This window comes from Echiichthys vipera, assembly GCF_963691815.1.
Source record: "Echiichthys vipera genome assembly, chromosome: 17".
NCBI lineage: Eukaryota > Metazoa > Chordata > Actinopteri > Perciformes > Trachinidae > Echiichthys > Echiichthys vipera.
In genome coordinates this window covers 3,304,059-3,321,040 of record NC_139842.1, presented here as the reverse complement: position 1 = coordinate 3,321,040, position 16,982 = coordinate 3,304,059, and the positions used below count along the sequence as shown (strand labels likewise).

The following is a 16,982-nucleotide window of genomic DNA, read 5'->3' as shown; positions in this document are numbered from 1 at the left end:
CTTTGTGGTCATTTCTTGTGTCTTTGTGGTTGTTTTGTGTGTCTGTGTGGCCGTATTTTGTGTCTTTGTGGTTGTTTTTGTGTGTCTTTGTGGTTGTTTTGTGTGTTTATGGTCGTTTGAATCTTGATGTGTCATGATCACGTGGTCCCATCAGCGTGCGCTCCTCGGCCCTTTGAGCCGTAATCCTCCTGATGAACACGTTAATGTCCCAGACCTGGTCCCAGACCGGACCTGGGCTCAAGTGTTTCAAAAACCGCTCCAGGGGGGCGCAGGGCGACACGGACTCGTCTTTAACAGTACGCCTCTCCTTGCGGTTCTGGTTCATCGTCCATTTCGACCACGTACGTTGTTCCTGTCGACGGTTTGTGGCCGTTGACCGGCGGTCCGAGCCCTGCCTCGGCGTCGGCGGGCACAGCGGTCAGGTACATGTCCCACTGCTCGGGGAGGTCCTGCTCCAGCATCTTCTGCTTGATCATCAGGCTCTTCTCGATGTTCCGGCGCTTGTACTTGAACTCTACGATGGTCTTCGTGTACCTGTTGAGCGCCGTCACCGCGGAGCCCATGCAGGTGCCGAAAGAGCCCCACGCCATCCTGAGGAGAGGAAACAGTCATGGTCGTTTAAGGGGAGTGAAGCGGAAGAATGAGTCGTTTTAATTTCAGATTTAAACAAATAGATTTAAAAGTGCTCACATGTAGGACCAGCTGTAGTCCCAGGTCTTGGGTCTCCAGTCTTCGGGTCCGATCGCAACCGCCAACTGGAAGATGGTGGTGAACATCATGTGGGCCACCATCCCGCAAAGACCTGAGCACAGGAAGCAGTTAAGACCGTTAAGTTCAGACGACAAAGGTGACGGTTAAGTTTGTGTGTTTTAGTGGTTGTTTTGTGTCTTTGTGGTTGTTTTGTGTGTCTTTGTGGTTGTTTTGTGTCTTTGTGGTCGTTTTGTGTCTTTGTGGTCGTTTTGTGTTTCTTTGTGGTCGTGTTGTGTTTCTTTGTGGTCGTTTTATGTGTCTTTGTGGTTGTTTGGTGAGTCTTCGGTTGTTTTGTGGTTGTTTAGTGAGTCTTTGTGGTTGTTTTGTGTGTTTTTGTGGTTGTTTTGTGTGTCTTTGTGGTTGTTTTGTGTGTCTTTGTGGTCGTTTTGTGGGTCTTTGTGGTTGTTTTGTGTGTCTTTGTGGTCGTTTTGTGGGTCTTTGTGGTTGTTTTGTGCGTCCGTGCTTCAACACTTCATCATGTCACCTTGCGTTGCTTTTCATGTAGTGTTACGCACGCACAGCGAATAAGCACAGCCTGTTTTCACGATGTAGGGCACTTTTCTACGCTGATGTGCACTTTCTAAATAAAGATCTTTATCTCATGATCAAATCTTCACCGTCAGTAAAACTATAAAGCGTGCGGCGTGTTCGACTCCTGTGGAGGTGAACCGCCTCTCTGTGGGATCCTGGCCCTCTCTCATGCAGCCGTCCACCTCTTCACAGCTGCTTTTCTCAGGGATTAACTCGTAACAGCGGGGGGTGGAGGGGGGAGGGGGGGGAGTCAGGGGTCGGAGGGTGCTCCTCTGGGCAGGTCTTGGCACAGCCCAAAACCGCGGCTCCAATCCGATTAGTCCGCAAACCAGCAAATCCTCGCAGGAACTGAGCGGCCGGCTGCAGCGCTGACCTGCTGCCCTGCTCCTTTTCTTACTCGTTTACAGTCGATTTCACCCAGAATGCAACAGTTTGTGTCGTTATTTAAAGGACTTTAACTGCAAATGTGTAAAAACATCTATAACACACCGTGATGTCACAGATAGAAGTGTGTGTCGTCAGCGTAGAAACAGTTTTAATGATAGTTTTTAACTGGGGGATTGAGTGTAAACGACCCCCGGAGAGTTGAGGGCGAGCGTTTCACAGTTAAATGAGGATTAAAGTGAAGCTTTTCCTCCGACATTGTTCCAAACAGAATAATCCAGATTTACGACCCTGCGTTCTCATGTGTCCGCTTTAAACGGGAGATCCTGCGGCCGGCCGTCCCGCTGCGGTTTCACCTCGCTGATTGGTTGAGCCGGCTGGATTTAGTCGAGTGATCCCAGCGGCCGCCGCTCAGCGTGAAACTCAGGAGAGACTTTTCATAACGTTCGAGCTGAAGGACGTCGCGGTTTCTGTGGATTATAATTTCTCATGTGATCGATCAAAGCAACACAGCAGAGAACCTGAGGATTAATATGAGATGCAGCTCCGCGTGTCAACGTTTGTTTATCTGGAATAAACATTGTGTTTTCAGTGTTGGGCGTACGAAGGTGACGCCATTTGGTGCTAAATTTAACCGTTTTTTATTGGTCAGATGGTCAAAAACCCTCCAAAGATCCCTCATTAAAGAGTAATTCCGGCGTAAAATCATCCCTTTTTTTTCTACGCTTACATTCATCAGTTTTTGACACGGTGGTCTGGTGGTTAGCACTGTCGCCTATCAGCGAGAGGGTTTGAATCCCAGCTGGGGCCCTTCTGTGTGGAGTTTGCATGTTCTCCCCGTGTCTGCGTGGGTTTTCTCCGGGTTCTCCGGTTTCCTCCCACAATCCAAAGACGTGCAGGTGTTCGGTTCATTGATGACTCTAAATCACCCGTAGGTGTGAATGGTTGTCTGTCTATGTTCATCCCATCCGTGAGGAACTCGGAGTAGAGCCGCTGCTCCTTTGCGTTGAAAGGAGCCAGTTGAGGTGGTTCAGGATCATCTGGTAAGGATGAACCCTGGGCGGTGGGGAGGTGTTCCAGGCACGTCCAGCTGGGAGGAGGCCTCGGGGAAGACCCAGGACCAGGTGGAGAGATTAGATCTCCACACTGGCCTGGGAACGCCTCAGGATCCTCCAGTTAGAGCTGGTTAATGTGGCCCGGGAAAGGGAAGTTTGGGGTCCCCTGCTAAAGCTGCTGCCCCCGCGACCCGACCCCGGATAAGAGGCTGAAGATGAGTGAGTGTGTGTGTGTGTGTGTGTGTGTGTGTGTGTGTGTGTGTGTGTGTGTGTGTGTGTGTGTGTAGCGTGAATAATATAACAGAGTGAAACATTGAATTTCCCCTCTTTCTTTCTTTCTTTCTTTCTAAAAAACAAAATCGGACGTGAAACCTGCACATGAACGCCCCCTCATGTGGTCATTTCCACTGGGAAGAGTCGCCGAGATGAGACGACCTTTGACCTTTGACCTTTGAAACGCAAGAGTCGACTTTATCACAACACCGTTTTTGAGCTGGTGGGAAAATTATGAGCTTCAGACAAAGTTTCTGCAGCTAAAGCAGAAATATGAGCGATCGATTTTGTCTTTTAAAAGCTCTTTTGTTATTTAGCGTTTGTGTTTTGATGAGTCGTCTTTTCTCGCTGGAGCACATGAATCAGTTTCTATAGTTTTCCCCGAGTCACAGCTGAGGATCCGTGGGTCCGCCATGTTTCATTTCACCACGACAACAAACGCACTTGAACGCAACGCACACCGGTAATTTCCAGCTCCCGAGTGGAAAGAACCGTCTTTTCCACGAAGGCAGCAGCGTGACAGCGGGGGGCGCTGTGACCCCGGCGTGCAGAAGCGTTACCTGACAGGGCAGCGTGACAGCGGGGGGCGCTGTGACCCCGGCGTGCAGAAGCGTTACCTGACAGGGCAGCGTGACAGCGGGGGGCGCTGTGACCCCGGCGTGCAGAAGCGTTACCTGACAGGGCAGCGTGACACCGGGGGGCGCTGTGACCCCGGCGTGCAGAAGCGTTACCTGACAGGGCAGCGTGACACCGGGGGGCGCTGTGACCCCGGCGTGCAGAAGCGTTACCTGACAGGGCAGCGTGACACCAGGGGGCGCTGTGACCCCGGCGTGCAGAAGCGTTACCTGACAGGGCAGCGTGACACCGGGGGGCGCTGTGACCCCGGCGTGCAGAAGCGTTACCTGACAGGGCAGCGTGACACCAGGGGGCGCTGTGACCCCGGCGTGCAGAAGCGTTACCTGACAGGGCAGCGTGACACCGGGGGGCGCTGTGACCCCGGCGTGCAGAAGCGTTACCTGACAGGGCAGCGTGACACCGGGGGGCGCTGTGACCCCGGCGTGCAGAAGCGTTACCTGACAGGGCAGCGTGACACCGGGGGGCGCTGTGACCCCGGCGTGCAGACACGTTACCTGACAGGGCAGCGTGACACCAGGGGGCGCTGTGACCCCGGCGTGCAGACACGTTACCTGACAGGGCAGCGTGACACCGGGGGGCGCTGTGACCCCGGCGTGCAGAAGCGTTACCTGACAGGGCAGCGTGACACCGGGGGGCGCTGTGACCCCGGCGTGCAGAAGCGTTACCTGACAGGGCAGCGTGACACCGGGGGGCGCTGTGACCCCGGCGTGCAGAAGCGTTACCTGACAGGGCAGCGTGACACCGGGGGGCGCTGTGACCCCGGCGTGCAGAAGCGTTACCTGACAGGGCAGCGTGACACCGGGGGGCGCTGTGACCCCGGCGTGCAGACACGTTACCTGACAGGGCAGCGTGACACCGGGGGGCGCTGTGACCCCGGCGTGCAGAAGCGTTACCTGACAGGGCAGCGTGACACCAGGGGGGCGCTGTGACCCCGGCGTGCAGAAGCGTTACCTGACAGCGCCGTGCACATGGCGGCGAAGGCACTGATCTTCAGTTTGTTCATGATGCTGAAGCAGGGGCACTGCTCCAGCGCCATCAGAGCGCCGCCCGTGAAGAGCAGCGCCAGGTACAGGCTCTCCGCCACGATGCACAGCCACAGGACCCCTGCAGGAAACACACACACACACACACAGGTTACACACACACACAGGTCACACACACACACACAGGTTACTTACACACACACACACACATACACACACACACACACACACACACACACACACACACACACACACACACACACACACACACACACACACACACACACACACACACACACACACACACACACACACACACACACACACACACACACACACACACACACACACACACACACAGTTAAAAAGGCGATTTTTACCTCGTTCGTGTTCCGGTGCGATCTCGAAGAAGTCTCGACAGTCGAAGCCTGAGATCAGAGGAAGAAACGCGTTAAATTAGAGTTTAATGAAACTTTCAGTGAAATTATTTTACAGGTGTTTAATGTGAAAGTTCTGAAGTCAACGAACAAATGTCATAAAAAAAAAAACCTTCATCTCAAAGCAACTTCACTCTGACTTTTCTGGGAATATTACGACTTTTTTATGAGACATACTGTGATTTTCTTTCTTAAATATAAAAATAAAAATAATAATAATTAACTGAATTTATATATATTTATATATTTTTATAAAGCACTTTTCAGGAACTCAAATAAATCAATAATATAGAAATATTCTGACTTTCTTTCTCTAAATATTATAATAATAATAATAAACATTATGATTTTTTCTGGTTATATTATATAAACATAAACACTTTAAATGTCCTTATATCTGTTTTAAACCAGCTATTATAAAGAGGTTTAAATGCTAAATAATAATAAACAAAAACATATTCTCAACATTTATCTCAATGAATTTTCAGGAAATTAAGACTTTTTTACAGAAATATTCTGACTTTCTTTCTCTAAATATTATAATAATAATAAACATTAGGATTTTTTCTGGTTATATTATATAAACATAAACACTTTAAATGTCCTTATACCTGTTTTAAACCAGCTATTATAAAGAGGTTTAAATGCTAAATAATAATAAACAAAAACATATTCTCAACATTTATCTCAATGAATTTTCAGGAAATTAAGACTTTTTTACAGAAATATGACTTTCTTTCTCATATAATAATAATAATAATAATTATAATAATAAATTGTATTTATATAGAGCCTTTCAGGAACTTAAAGTCAAATAAATAAATAAATAAATAATATAGAAATATTCTGACTTTCTTTCTCTAAATATAATAATAATAATATTTATTATAATAATAATAACAATAATAATTAAAAATTGTATTTAATAACGCTTTCCAGTAACTCAAAGTCTAAAAATATGTTTTTTTCCGCAAAATATAATAATAATAATAATTTACTGTATTTTTATATCTATATTAATAAATAATATATAAATATTGACTTTCTTTCTCTAAATATGATAATAATAATAATAATAAACTGTATTTTTATATCTATATTAATAAATAATATATAAATATTGACTTTCTTTCTCTAAATATGATAATAATAATAATAATAAACTGTATTTTTATATCTATATTAAATAAATAATATGTAAATATTGACTTTCTTTCTCTAAATATGATAATAATAATAATAATAAACTGTATTTTTATATCTATATTAATAAATAATATGTAAATATTGACTTTCTTTCTCTAAATATGATAATAATAATAATAATAATAAACTGTATTTTTATATCTATATTAATAAATAATATATAAATATTGACTTTCTTTCTCTAAATAATATGATAATAATAATAATAATAATAAACTGTATTTTTATATCTATATTAAATAAATAATATGTAAATATTGACTTTCTTTCTCTAAATATGATAATAATAATAATAATAAACTGTATTTTTATATCTATATTAATAAATAATATATAAATATTGACTTTCTTTCTCTAAATATGATAATAATAATAATAATAATAAACTGTATTTTTATATCTATATTAATAAATAATATATAAATATTGACTTTCTTTCTCTAAATATGATAATAATAACAATAATAAACTGTATTTATATATATATATATATATAGCGCTTTTCAGGCTCTCAAAATCTAGAAATATTATGATTTTTCTTATTTCTTCTCTGGAAATATTATATTATTAATATAAGTTTTTTTTTCTTTGTTTCCCAAAATATAATAATGTTTGTTTTGTGTCGTCTGTTTTAACAGCAGCCTGATTTTGTCTTAACGTAAAGTAACATGTGAATGAACCATGAAATAAACGAGTATTAAATATTAACCATCAGTCGTCTGCTGCGGTGTGTGTTCGTCAGTAACGGGTCGTGTTGCTGGAACAGTCCGTGGATTAAACCGTTTTTTTATTAAACTTTAATCCTTTTACAAACCGACTCCACACTCGTCTCTTTGTCGTCCGGTTTTAATCCGGTTCAGACTGAAAAAGACCAATTATGCGTTTGCACTGAGACAATAATAATAATAACAATAATAATAATAATAATAATAATAATAATAATAATAATAATAATCACACTTTTAACTAAATTACAGGAGTTTTGATCTGTTTTGAGTGTTTTCTGTCTCTGAAAGTCGCATAAAAGGAAAATTAAAGGACCTGAAAAATGATTTTTGAAGCAAAAACACAAAATGATCAAAACAGTTTTGGGAGTTTTTCCTTAATTTGGTTTCACTTTGTTGGTTGAAAGTGGGCGGGGCTCCACTGGTGATGTCACATATTTTGAACCAATCAGGGTGAAGCAACATTTGTGTGAGTGTTAAAAGAAAATCTTAACAAATAACGATGTTTATAATATTTATGTATCATAATGTATGTTTTAAAACATGGGTTGTTGCAGATTTAGTCATGAACATCTAATGGAATAAACATTTTGCACATTTATTAAACTTTATCTTGTTTTTATCGCACGTCTTTGAACATATTTTGCTTTCTTTTAGTCTTTTTACTTGAATTTTATTTATTTTATGTACTTTTTATGAGAAAATCACAATAAATAATTTCAATTCAATTATTTTCTGTTCTCAAAAAGAAACAATTCCAGTTTTTTTGACAATTTCAGGATTCAGGTAGAAAACTGTAACGTAAAGTTAAACATGAACATATATTTTTGATGAAACTGACAGTTTTATTCTCCACGAAAAAGAAAAAGACGGTGGTGGAATAAAACATATAATATAATATAATATAATATAATATAATATAAGTACATTTACTCAAACACAAACGTTTTGGTGGCGTGCAAGAAATGAGTACAGATGGATGTTATTCATGCAGAGGAGGGGCAAATTATTCTGTTTTCTTTTGAGAATTAAAAGTCAAATTAAAAAGATTTAACACAAAAATTCTTTTTACATTGTACTCCCTCCCTATTTTGTTATTTATTTAAAAAAATGTCCTCCCTATTTTAGGGTCTCAAGGTCGAGAAGTACGGCGCCACCTCTCTGTGTCTTTACCTGATGTATAAATAAAGTTACGTCACTGCATATTAACACATCCTCCTCCACCGCCACTTCCTGTTTTGGAGGCTGAAGGCTCGTCGTCACACTCACCTTTCATGTCGGCGGCCTGCTCGCAGGAGAAAAATATCCCCGTGTGGAACTTCCTCATGAGGAACTTCTCCTCGCCGCTCTCGAAGATGTACTGCACCAGGCGGCTGTCGTTGATGTTGGAGCTGTTGAAGCGGATGCAGAACCACTGCTTCACGTTCACCGGCGGCCCCTTGCAGAAGGGTTTGGGCACCTTCCTGGTCCCCTCGCACCAGTAGCTGGTGGTCACCGCCGACAAGGCAAAAGCAAACGCCACAAAGTTGAGGGTGATCGCCAGGGAAGCCCGCCGCCCGTGCTCTAGCCTCATGGTTCGAGGCCAGGCCAGAGCAGATGAAATGAAAAGGCGACTAATCCAGGCTTTCGATATGTAGCCGCCGTGTTTCGCCTCCCAGCGGATGCATCAAATCTTCATAATCTTGTCGGCGCTCCTTGGGTGAGACTGCCGCACGTCCCTCTGCAGCGCCACCTCGATTAAAGGATTGGTCGCCTCCACCTCCGCAGAAACCCATGGCACTCTTTGCTTTCCTCCGTTTCATTTGAACTATTTCACTCTTCGCTGCTCGTCCAACCCCGTCCGCGCTCCTCCCCCTTCTTCAAAATCCTTCTCCTGCAATATCGTCCTTTACAACGACACTCCAGACCTCCTTTGAGCACATTAATAAATAAATAAAAAGGTTACTATGAGCTTGGATTATCGTGATTTTCCTGCATTTCATGTCAAAGCACATCTCAGAGCGATTGCAGCCGCGGGGGCAAGATTGACCTGTGACATAATGTGAACAGTCTCACATGGAAATCCATCCATAATGTGTGTGTGCATGCAAATCTCCTCCCGTCTAACAGCCTGCTGATGTGGGAGAGGCCTTTGCGAAAAAAGAAAAAGACAAATTACTCACAGGCGTGTGTGAAGGAGACGACAGATGTCAGGAGGAAGCATCTGCTGCCTCTTACGCTGACGATACATTTGTCTTTTCCCTCTCGGTGATTTTCCAGCGCTCCGTTATTGTCGTCGTGTGATTCTGCAGCTCTGACTTTCAGTTTCAAACGTGTGACCTTTTGGTTTGAGCTGGAATTAACCGCACTGGAAAAGCGGAGGCGACAGGCTCCGTTTCCTCAAACCTAGCCAACATCAGACGGTGCTGTCTGAGATTAGAACGGGGGTTAATGAACGAGGTTAAATGATGCGAGTGCGTGTTGTAAAAAGCCTCAAATCTGAGTTTTCACTGCAGGAAAATGCCGATTCATTGTCGAGTGAATTCATCTCTGAACTCGAGCACTTTTGAGCGGCAGCCAGCCTAATTCCCCTGAGCACAAAGAGATTATTTTGAACATTAGCGTGTAATAAAAAAATGTAAAACACAGGTAGAATAAGTCCAGCGTTACACTTGATGAAGCCGTAAGCCTGTCGTACATTGAATACATAAGAAACACCTGCCAGGGAGGGGACATCTGTCCTAACATCGGAGTTTACGACGGACAGATGTGAGGGTTTGAACGTCTGACTTCTTCCCCCTGAGAGAGAGGAGCTCGTGGGTTTGCATTCGCTCACAGAACCTAAACGTACGTGATGATGTTTGAAAGACTGAAGAGAGATTTGGGGTTTCATAATCTGATTTTGCAACAGAGAGTTGTAGATAGATGCTCCAGTATCCATACTACAACTGGCCCCCATTGATCCTCAATATCAGTTCACTATGAGCACAGTTTCCCTCTTTATCTCTAACTTTATCCTGAATACAACTAAAAGCGTCCGTAGAGGAGCTGCACTAGTACCAATGGATTACCAACGCTTGCATTGACACAGCACGTCCCACTCCCAGTTCATTAATTGCCTTCTTCTCGCTGTGGTTTTGGCACAACTGCAGCAGATGGTCTTGTAATCTGGCCTGAGACAATTACACTGGAGACGGAGATAATCTCACCCCATTCATTGCGGAGGAGCAGCTCACATCATGTTCATAGACTGTCCTCATTCAACTGTTTGTACATACATCTAAAAGTAATGCAGTGTAATTCGTATGTAATCCATGTGTTGAGCAATGTAGAAAATGCATCCGGAGCAAAGGATGGAAGGAAATCAGGTGACGTAGAATAAAAGCGGTAAAATCCAATTACAGAGAGGTCAGGGGGGTCAGGGGGGTCAGGGGGGTGGATGGGTCCCAAAATACAGGACTTTCCCCTGGAGGACTGGTGTTCATGTCCCAGAAGAACTAAACCAAACTATAACCTTTTTTCTTAACTTAACCGAGTTGTTTTGTTGCTTAAAGTTAACCGTCACAGTCACGTACAGGTTGCTGTTTCCGAGCATTAAATACAACGTAACAGTTCATTAGATATCATAAAAACACGTTTCACTGCGTTAACTCAATAAGAACGAGTCCGCCTGTTAAAACTGCCTCTAAGGGCGCACTCACACTGTCCATCTGTACCGTGTCCAAACAGGTTTCACAGGAAAAGTCTAGTGCGTTTGACCAGTGTGAGTGCATCCGTACCGCGCCCAGTTGCGGCACGCTTGCCGACCACGGCCCGTTTGGGAGAGGTGGGCTTTAGTAAAGCACGTTTGCACATGTACGAGCACGAGCGTGCGCACGTGTAAGAGCACGAGGCCTACGGCGGTTCTGAGGTCATTTCCTGAGCACCTGTTCGGACATAGAAAAAAGAAGGAGGGACCATGCGCGGACATTTAAAACAATGGCGGTGAAAGGTTCACGTTGGTGTGATGCGGAGGTGGAGTGTTTACTGCAGATTTGGTCGATGAAAAGATTCAAAAACAGTCGACAAGACGCACAAAAACTCAGAGGTCTACGGAAAGATCTGGAAACAAAGCGGCGCATCGCCATGACGTCATCAATGCGTGTGACGTGTTACGGCGTGATGACGTATAGGCAGCAAGAAGCATTCTCCGAGGCCCAGGTAGTGTGAGTACAAACGGGCCTGGAGGGGGGGACAAGGACCCTAAAGCACGGGGCACGGGACGGAAGCACAGTGGGAGGGCTGAGCGGAGGCGCTGAACTATTTTTGTTTTGCATTTTCCTCTTCCGCGTTCCTCGCGTGTATTTTGTCGGTCACCTGTCTTAAAAAACGAGAAGATCATCCGAACATTGCAGACATCGCATCCTTCTTAACCGTCTTAAAGGTAGAACATCACATTTTTGGAAGAAATCAGTATTGTCGCGCAAAACCTTTCATAGGACATACGAACCAGGCTACTTTCTGTATGCGAAGGAGTTCCCCAAGGATGTATTCTGGGTCCCATTCTGTTTACATATAAATTACATCGTATTAAACTTAGGTACGGGTAACGCACATCTCTCTCTCTCTGTCTCCCTCTTTTCTGCATTTGAAACAGGTTTTGTAGAGATTGCTAAATGTTGTTGCAGTTGTTGAGTAGCTCGGCTTTTAGTGTGAGCGTTACAATATAACACTGTGTCATCAGCATAGAGATGTGTGGTGCCAGTAACTAAGTGTGATACAATGTAATTTATTCGTAAGGTAAACAGAAGAAGACCCAGACTACATCCTTGGGGAACTCCTGAGCTGAAAAACAACTTTTTATTTATGGTAATAAGAAAAGTTGTGTGACTATTTCAGAAATGAGTATCAGTTTGCGTCATATTAACACCTGGATACTCTTAGTTAAAGTGTGTTTATTCCTTTATAGCAATTTATGACATTATGTGATGTTTTATTAAAATGTAGTCTTTTATTTTAGGTCAAAAACTGTTTCTTCATAAAGCTTATGCAGTGTGAATCACCAGGAAAGAAACTGAACTACTGAATTATCCCGACATAACATGAGGAATTAGGTTTCTTTTCATTTTTTTAAAACACATTGCTACTTGATGCTGTTCCCTTCGTTAATATGCATAAAAATCCGGATTATTTTGATTTTAATTAGTAAAGTATGAAGCTATTGTCACCACCACCCACGTTAGTTTTTGAAAAATGTGCTCACAGACCTAAAAAAGAAGTGTTTGTTAGATTTTGATACAAAAAAACAACTGCAAAAGGAAATATTTTCATATTTTTAGACCATAAATGTTACTCAGTAGAGATATAAGTGAAGTTGATAATAATATACAATAGGCAGCATTCATTTAATGCGTTAAAACAACCGAAAAGTATTTAAACTTATCAAAATATAAGTATATAAACTTAATAAAATATCCAGGGTATAGTGGCTAAATTAAGGGGAAATCTAGCTTGATACCTAATGTTTTATGTGCAGTCTTATGTAAGTCAACATCACAGAGTTGCGGAGTTCAGGGACGGCAGATGGGACCGCAGTCGAAGCAATAACGCTGCAAAAGGCATAAAAGGTCCCCCAGATGTTGACCTTTAAAGTGTTAGCCACCTGTTGCGTTTAATCCTCTGCTTATACCTCCAGCATTAAATACTGTGTCTTCAAAAAAGGTGTCATGGTGGTGTGACGTGGTTATCCCCTTAATCCTCAAGACAGCTGTCAGGATTTAGGTAGTGAGAGCCATAATCCCATTTAGCACTTTGAGGGTCCGCCAGAGTGAATACGAGGCAGAGCGACTCGAACAAGCGGCCGCAGAGGTTTTAACACCAGCAAACGCACGAGGACAGCAAAGGGAGAAGAAGTTTCAGGATGGGGAATACCAAGAGCAGCGCTTTGTCCAAGGAGCTCCTGGAGGAACTGAAATCCAACACGAAATACTCAGAGTCCGAGCTCTGCACCTGGTACCAGTCCTTCCTGAAAGAGTGTCCCAGCGGCAAAATCTCCAAGCAGCAGTTCGAAGGCATTTACGCCAGCTTCTTCCCCGACGCGGACCCCACGGAGTACGCGCGCCACGTGTTCAGGAGTTTCGACACCAACGCGGACGGCACTTTGGACTTTAAGGAGTACATCGTCGCTCTGCACCTCACCTCTGGGGGGAAGACTCTGCAGAAGCTGGAGTGGGCCTTTGGCCTCTACGACGTGGACGGGAACGGGACCATCAGCAAGAGCGAAATCCTAGAGATCGTTAAGGTACTTTCTACCTTCTTCTTTCTTCCTGATGGCGAGAAAACAGCCACTCCAACCTGAAGCATTTGAAAGAGTATACGTTTAATTTGATCTGTGCAGTAATTAATAGTGTTTCACTTCCATTTAGCATCTTTTAAACATCCGTTAATGTCGAACACAGGAGGGTACATTGTTCCGTACAATGCTTGGCAGATCATTAATCACCTTTTGTTGTCACTTACAAACGTGTAATGGAAACAAAAGGGGATTGAGTGATTCATGGATCCGTAATGATGCAGACTTGGTAACACGGTTTTAAATCTAATAAGCAGAACAATTGCACGATTGTGTCCTTGAATGATTGTCTAATGGTGCACACCGCCATCATTATTCCCCCATGTTTTACACAAATAAACCGTGCAAATCCCATAATATTACATTTAAAGTTGTACAAAACAAAGAAAAGCAGTAAGGTTGTAATATTTGAGAAGCTTAAATCTGCAAATGTGCAGTTTGCAGCACTAACTGAATCCATTGTAAAGCACAGAGTATTTAAAATCTTTATATTATTGATGTTTTGGCTGTTTTGTGACTGTAAAACACGTTTAAACGTTACTTTCACGCAGTCAATATTCAACATGATTCCCGCCGACGACCAGAAGAACCTCCCAGAGGACGAGAACACGCCGGAGAAGAGGGCGGAAAAGGTCTGGGCGTTCTTCGGGAAGAAGGACAACGGTAAAGTTTCATTAACTCCCTTTGAACAGCTTTTCTTTACCTCCGCGAGCCGGTGAAGCGCGTGATGATGCTGTGCTGATGCTGTGTTTTCGTCCCTTCCTCAGATAAAATCTCAGAGGGGGAATTCATTCAGGGCGTGATGGACAACAAGGACATCCTGCGGTTGATACAATACGACGAGCCTCAGAAAATTAAAGACAAGCTGAAAGAGAAGAAGCAATAATAAGACGGCGTTCATGTGATTTTAAGACTTTTGTGTTTCTGTTTACGTTCTAACACGATACGGCTGCTTGACCGCTTGACCCACGTCTCTCTCTCTCTCTCTCTTTTTCTATGTTGTTTATTTTTGGTTTGAGCGACCGGCCAAACACACTGTTACGTTTCTCTCTCTGTCTTTCAGAAAAGTGATTAAATAACTGCATTTCATACCAGAAAACAGAAGGCGAGGAACTCTTGAAACGACCGTGTGACCTGAGTATGAAACTTTGTGCAGTTACACTGTGGATCTGTAATAAATATGTCGTAAACAACAGTGTTTCGCTGTCCTATAGAGCCCAAACGTAATAACTAGGTTATGATAATTGGTCAATATCGACCACGACGCGACTAGCTCACATAAGAAAATACTATATTTTACTATTGAGTGTAATTTTTGGTAGCAATGCATGAAAAAGGTTACAAGAAGTAGAAAACCAAGCTGACTACACTCTGCTAGTTTAAGCTAGCTGGTAAAATAGCGTTAGCCAAAGTTAAGCTACTTATTCTTGTTTCCTGGAATTAAAAAACAACTATTTTGATTCTCTAACATCTTAGTAAGTTAGAGTTTGTCACAACACATGAATTAGACAACAGCTAACTCTTGAATTATAATGAAGACAAAATAAAGTAAATAAACTAATGCGGTTAAAAGCTAACTAGCCTAGCTAGCTGAGTAGCAGTAACTGCCACCTCATATTTTTTATTTGAGTCAAACATGGATTCATTATCTCCTTCGCTCAAATGGACGAGAAAGCTGAAGAGGAAATAAAAACTTGAGAGAAAGTAAAAACAGATAAAGTAGTTTGGCAAAACGCAAACTAGCCTAGCTAGCTAAGCAGCAGTAACTGCCGTATCTGCGGCATGACTAATGAAATTCAAATGATTTAATGTGCCTGAGAAACCTTTAAATGTTTTGCATTAAATTAAACAAAGATCATTAGGCTCAAAAGAAATAAAAACGTATAACGCAGAGGGGGAAAGCGCTAATTAGCCTAGCTAGCTGAGTAGCAGTAACTGCCACCTCGTATTTTGATTTTAGGTAAAGATGGAAAGATGAATTTATTAGCTTATAAGCTCAAATGGGAAAGAAAACTAAGAGGGTTAAAAACGAATTATAATGGAGAGAGAAAAGTCGTGCCAACACCAGATAAACTAGTCTAGCTAACTAGCTTACGGTAACTTCTGTCTCTGCAGCCTTTAACTAGTTTAATTCAGGTGATTTCATGGAGCTGAGTTCATTTTAATTCAATAAAAAATAGCATTTAAACATAAATGTATCAGCTCTACGGCTCAAATGCAGAGCGGTAAACTCGTCTGGCTGATTAGCCGAGCTAGCAGGGTAGCGCTAACTGCTGTCTGCATGTGATTTCATACGTTTAAAATCACATTTTTGTATTGAATTAAAGATGAATTTGTTAGCTTATTCGCTCAAATGGAAAAATGGAAAACACATTTTGTTTGTAAATAGCCTACGTTACGTTTTCTGTGTCCAGACGTCTGCGTGCACTTTGGCTACATGATTTTACGTCACTGTTTCTGTATTTACTGCTGTGTCCCGACTTGGCGTCCATATAGCGGTTAACTATCCCTCCACCTGTGTTTGCACGCCAGCTTTTCCTCGACAGCCAATTTACTCGCAGGTCTGGCAGCGAACCGGCGATCGTTTACACTTGGATTCACTCATCATGTTGATTGCAAGAAAGTCGGGACGAGAGCTCCTTATGAGAGGAATTAGGCTCAGGTTACCAATCCGCCTGCATCAGCCGATCCTATTAGGAGCTGAAGGTCAGTCCAGACAAACAACCTCCTTACTCCAGTGTCTCGTTTGGACCATGAGGGCCTGGCGCCGTGGAGAATACATTTCTGGATATTGTTTTTGTTTGGTTAATACTCCGAGGCAAACTGTAAGTGATAATGCGTCGGTGAGAAATATTAGATTATATTAACGTGTTGTTATATGCAGTGATGGTCTTCTACCGCACATGGACGGGTAATGAATGAAGAACTCACTCAGTTTGATTACGTAGCACACGTTTTGTACTTGTACTGGAACTTTTTAGCATGTTTTTACCTATTTACCTCTAACGCAATTATTGCCTTTCTGGCATTTTGACACTTTTCTCTTGTAATCTTAAAATGCTCCCAATAAGTCACATGACTTTGCAAAATTTTATGCGCACGATTCTTGTTTGCTCAGCATTTCCATGGGGTGAAAATACTGGTTGCTAATTGGATAAACCATCTGTAGATCACCAACGTACGGACCAAGTCAACCAATCAGAACGAAGCGTAGAAAGGAAACAACATGTGGGTAAAGGAGATTTTCCCTTTGTGTTTAACGTGAATTTACGGATCAAAGGCCCAATTTCAGGAGCCCGGTCCATATTCAACAGAAGGATCCAGAGAACAAAGAGTTAGTGAGCGGCTTGCTCCATAGCTGCTCATCTCATCCGTGGAAGCAACAGTCTCTTCTGTTTCACTTCAATCCACCAAAGAAACAAACGCTGATTGGTTCGATCGCTGGTCAAACTTCTCCAAATTTTCTCCGCCGCACGTTACCAGACTGATCTGAGAGTGAAATACGGTTATGGAATGAAATAATCCAAAAAGGAGGGAACCTATCTCCTGGGATGTCCTACAAAAAGAAGTCATCCCTGCAACACTTTTTCTTTGCAATAGATAACGGTTATTTTAAAAGTGGAGTCAAAAGAATTTAAGTCAAGCTTCTTTTTGTTTATTTTACATTAGTTTTTTTCAGTTTTTCAGGCCTT

At 42.7% G+C, this 16,982-nt stretch overlaps 2 protein-coding genes across 2 annotated transcripts; one reads left to right on the top strand and one right to left on the bottom strand.

The window, feature by feature from the left end:
* Window positions 1-290: 290 nt before the first annotated feature.
* LOC310960373 (germ cell-specific gene 1-like protein) lies at window positions 291-8,553 on the bottom strand (the record flags this gene model as incomplete). The annotated part of the gene is made up of 5 exons (XM_083932063.1): window positions 291-591; window positions 691-802; window positions 4,581-4,733; window positions 4,993-5,040; window positions 8,250-8,553. The coding sequence occupies 5 exons, from the start codon at window positions 8,551-8,553 to the stop codon at window positions 291-293; spliced, it is 918 nt and encodes a 305-aa protein (XP_083788189.1).
* A 4,305-nt stretch (window positions 8,554-12,858) lies between these two features.
* rcvrna (recoverin a) lies at window positions 12,859-14,176 on the top strand (the record flags this gene model as incomplete). Its single annotated transcript, XM_083931660.1, has 3 exons — window positions 12,859-13,239; window positions 13,842-13,953; window positions 14,058-14,176. 3 exons carry the CDS (start codon window positions 12,859-12,861, stop codon window positions 14,174-14,176), a joined length of 612 nt encoding a protein of 203 aa, XP_083787786.1.
* Window positions 14,177-16,982: the final 2,806 nt, after the last annotated feature.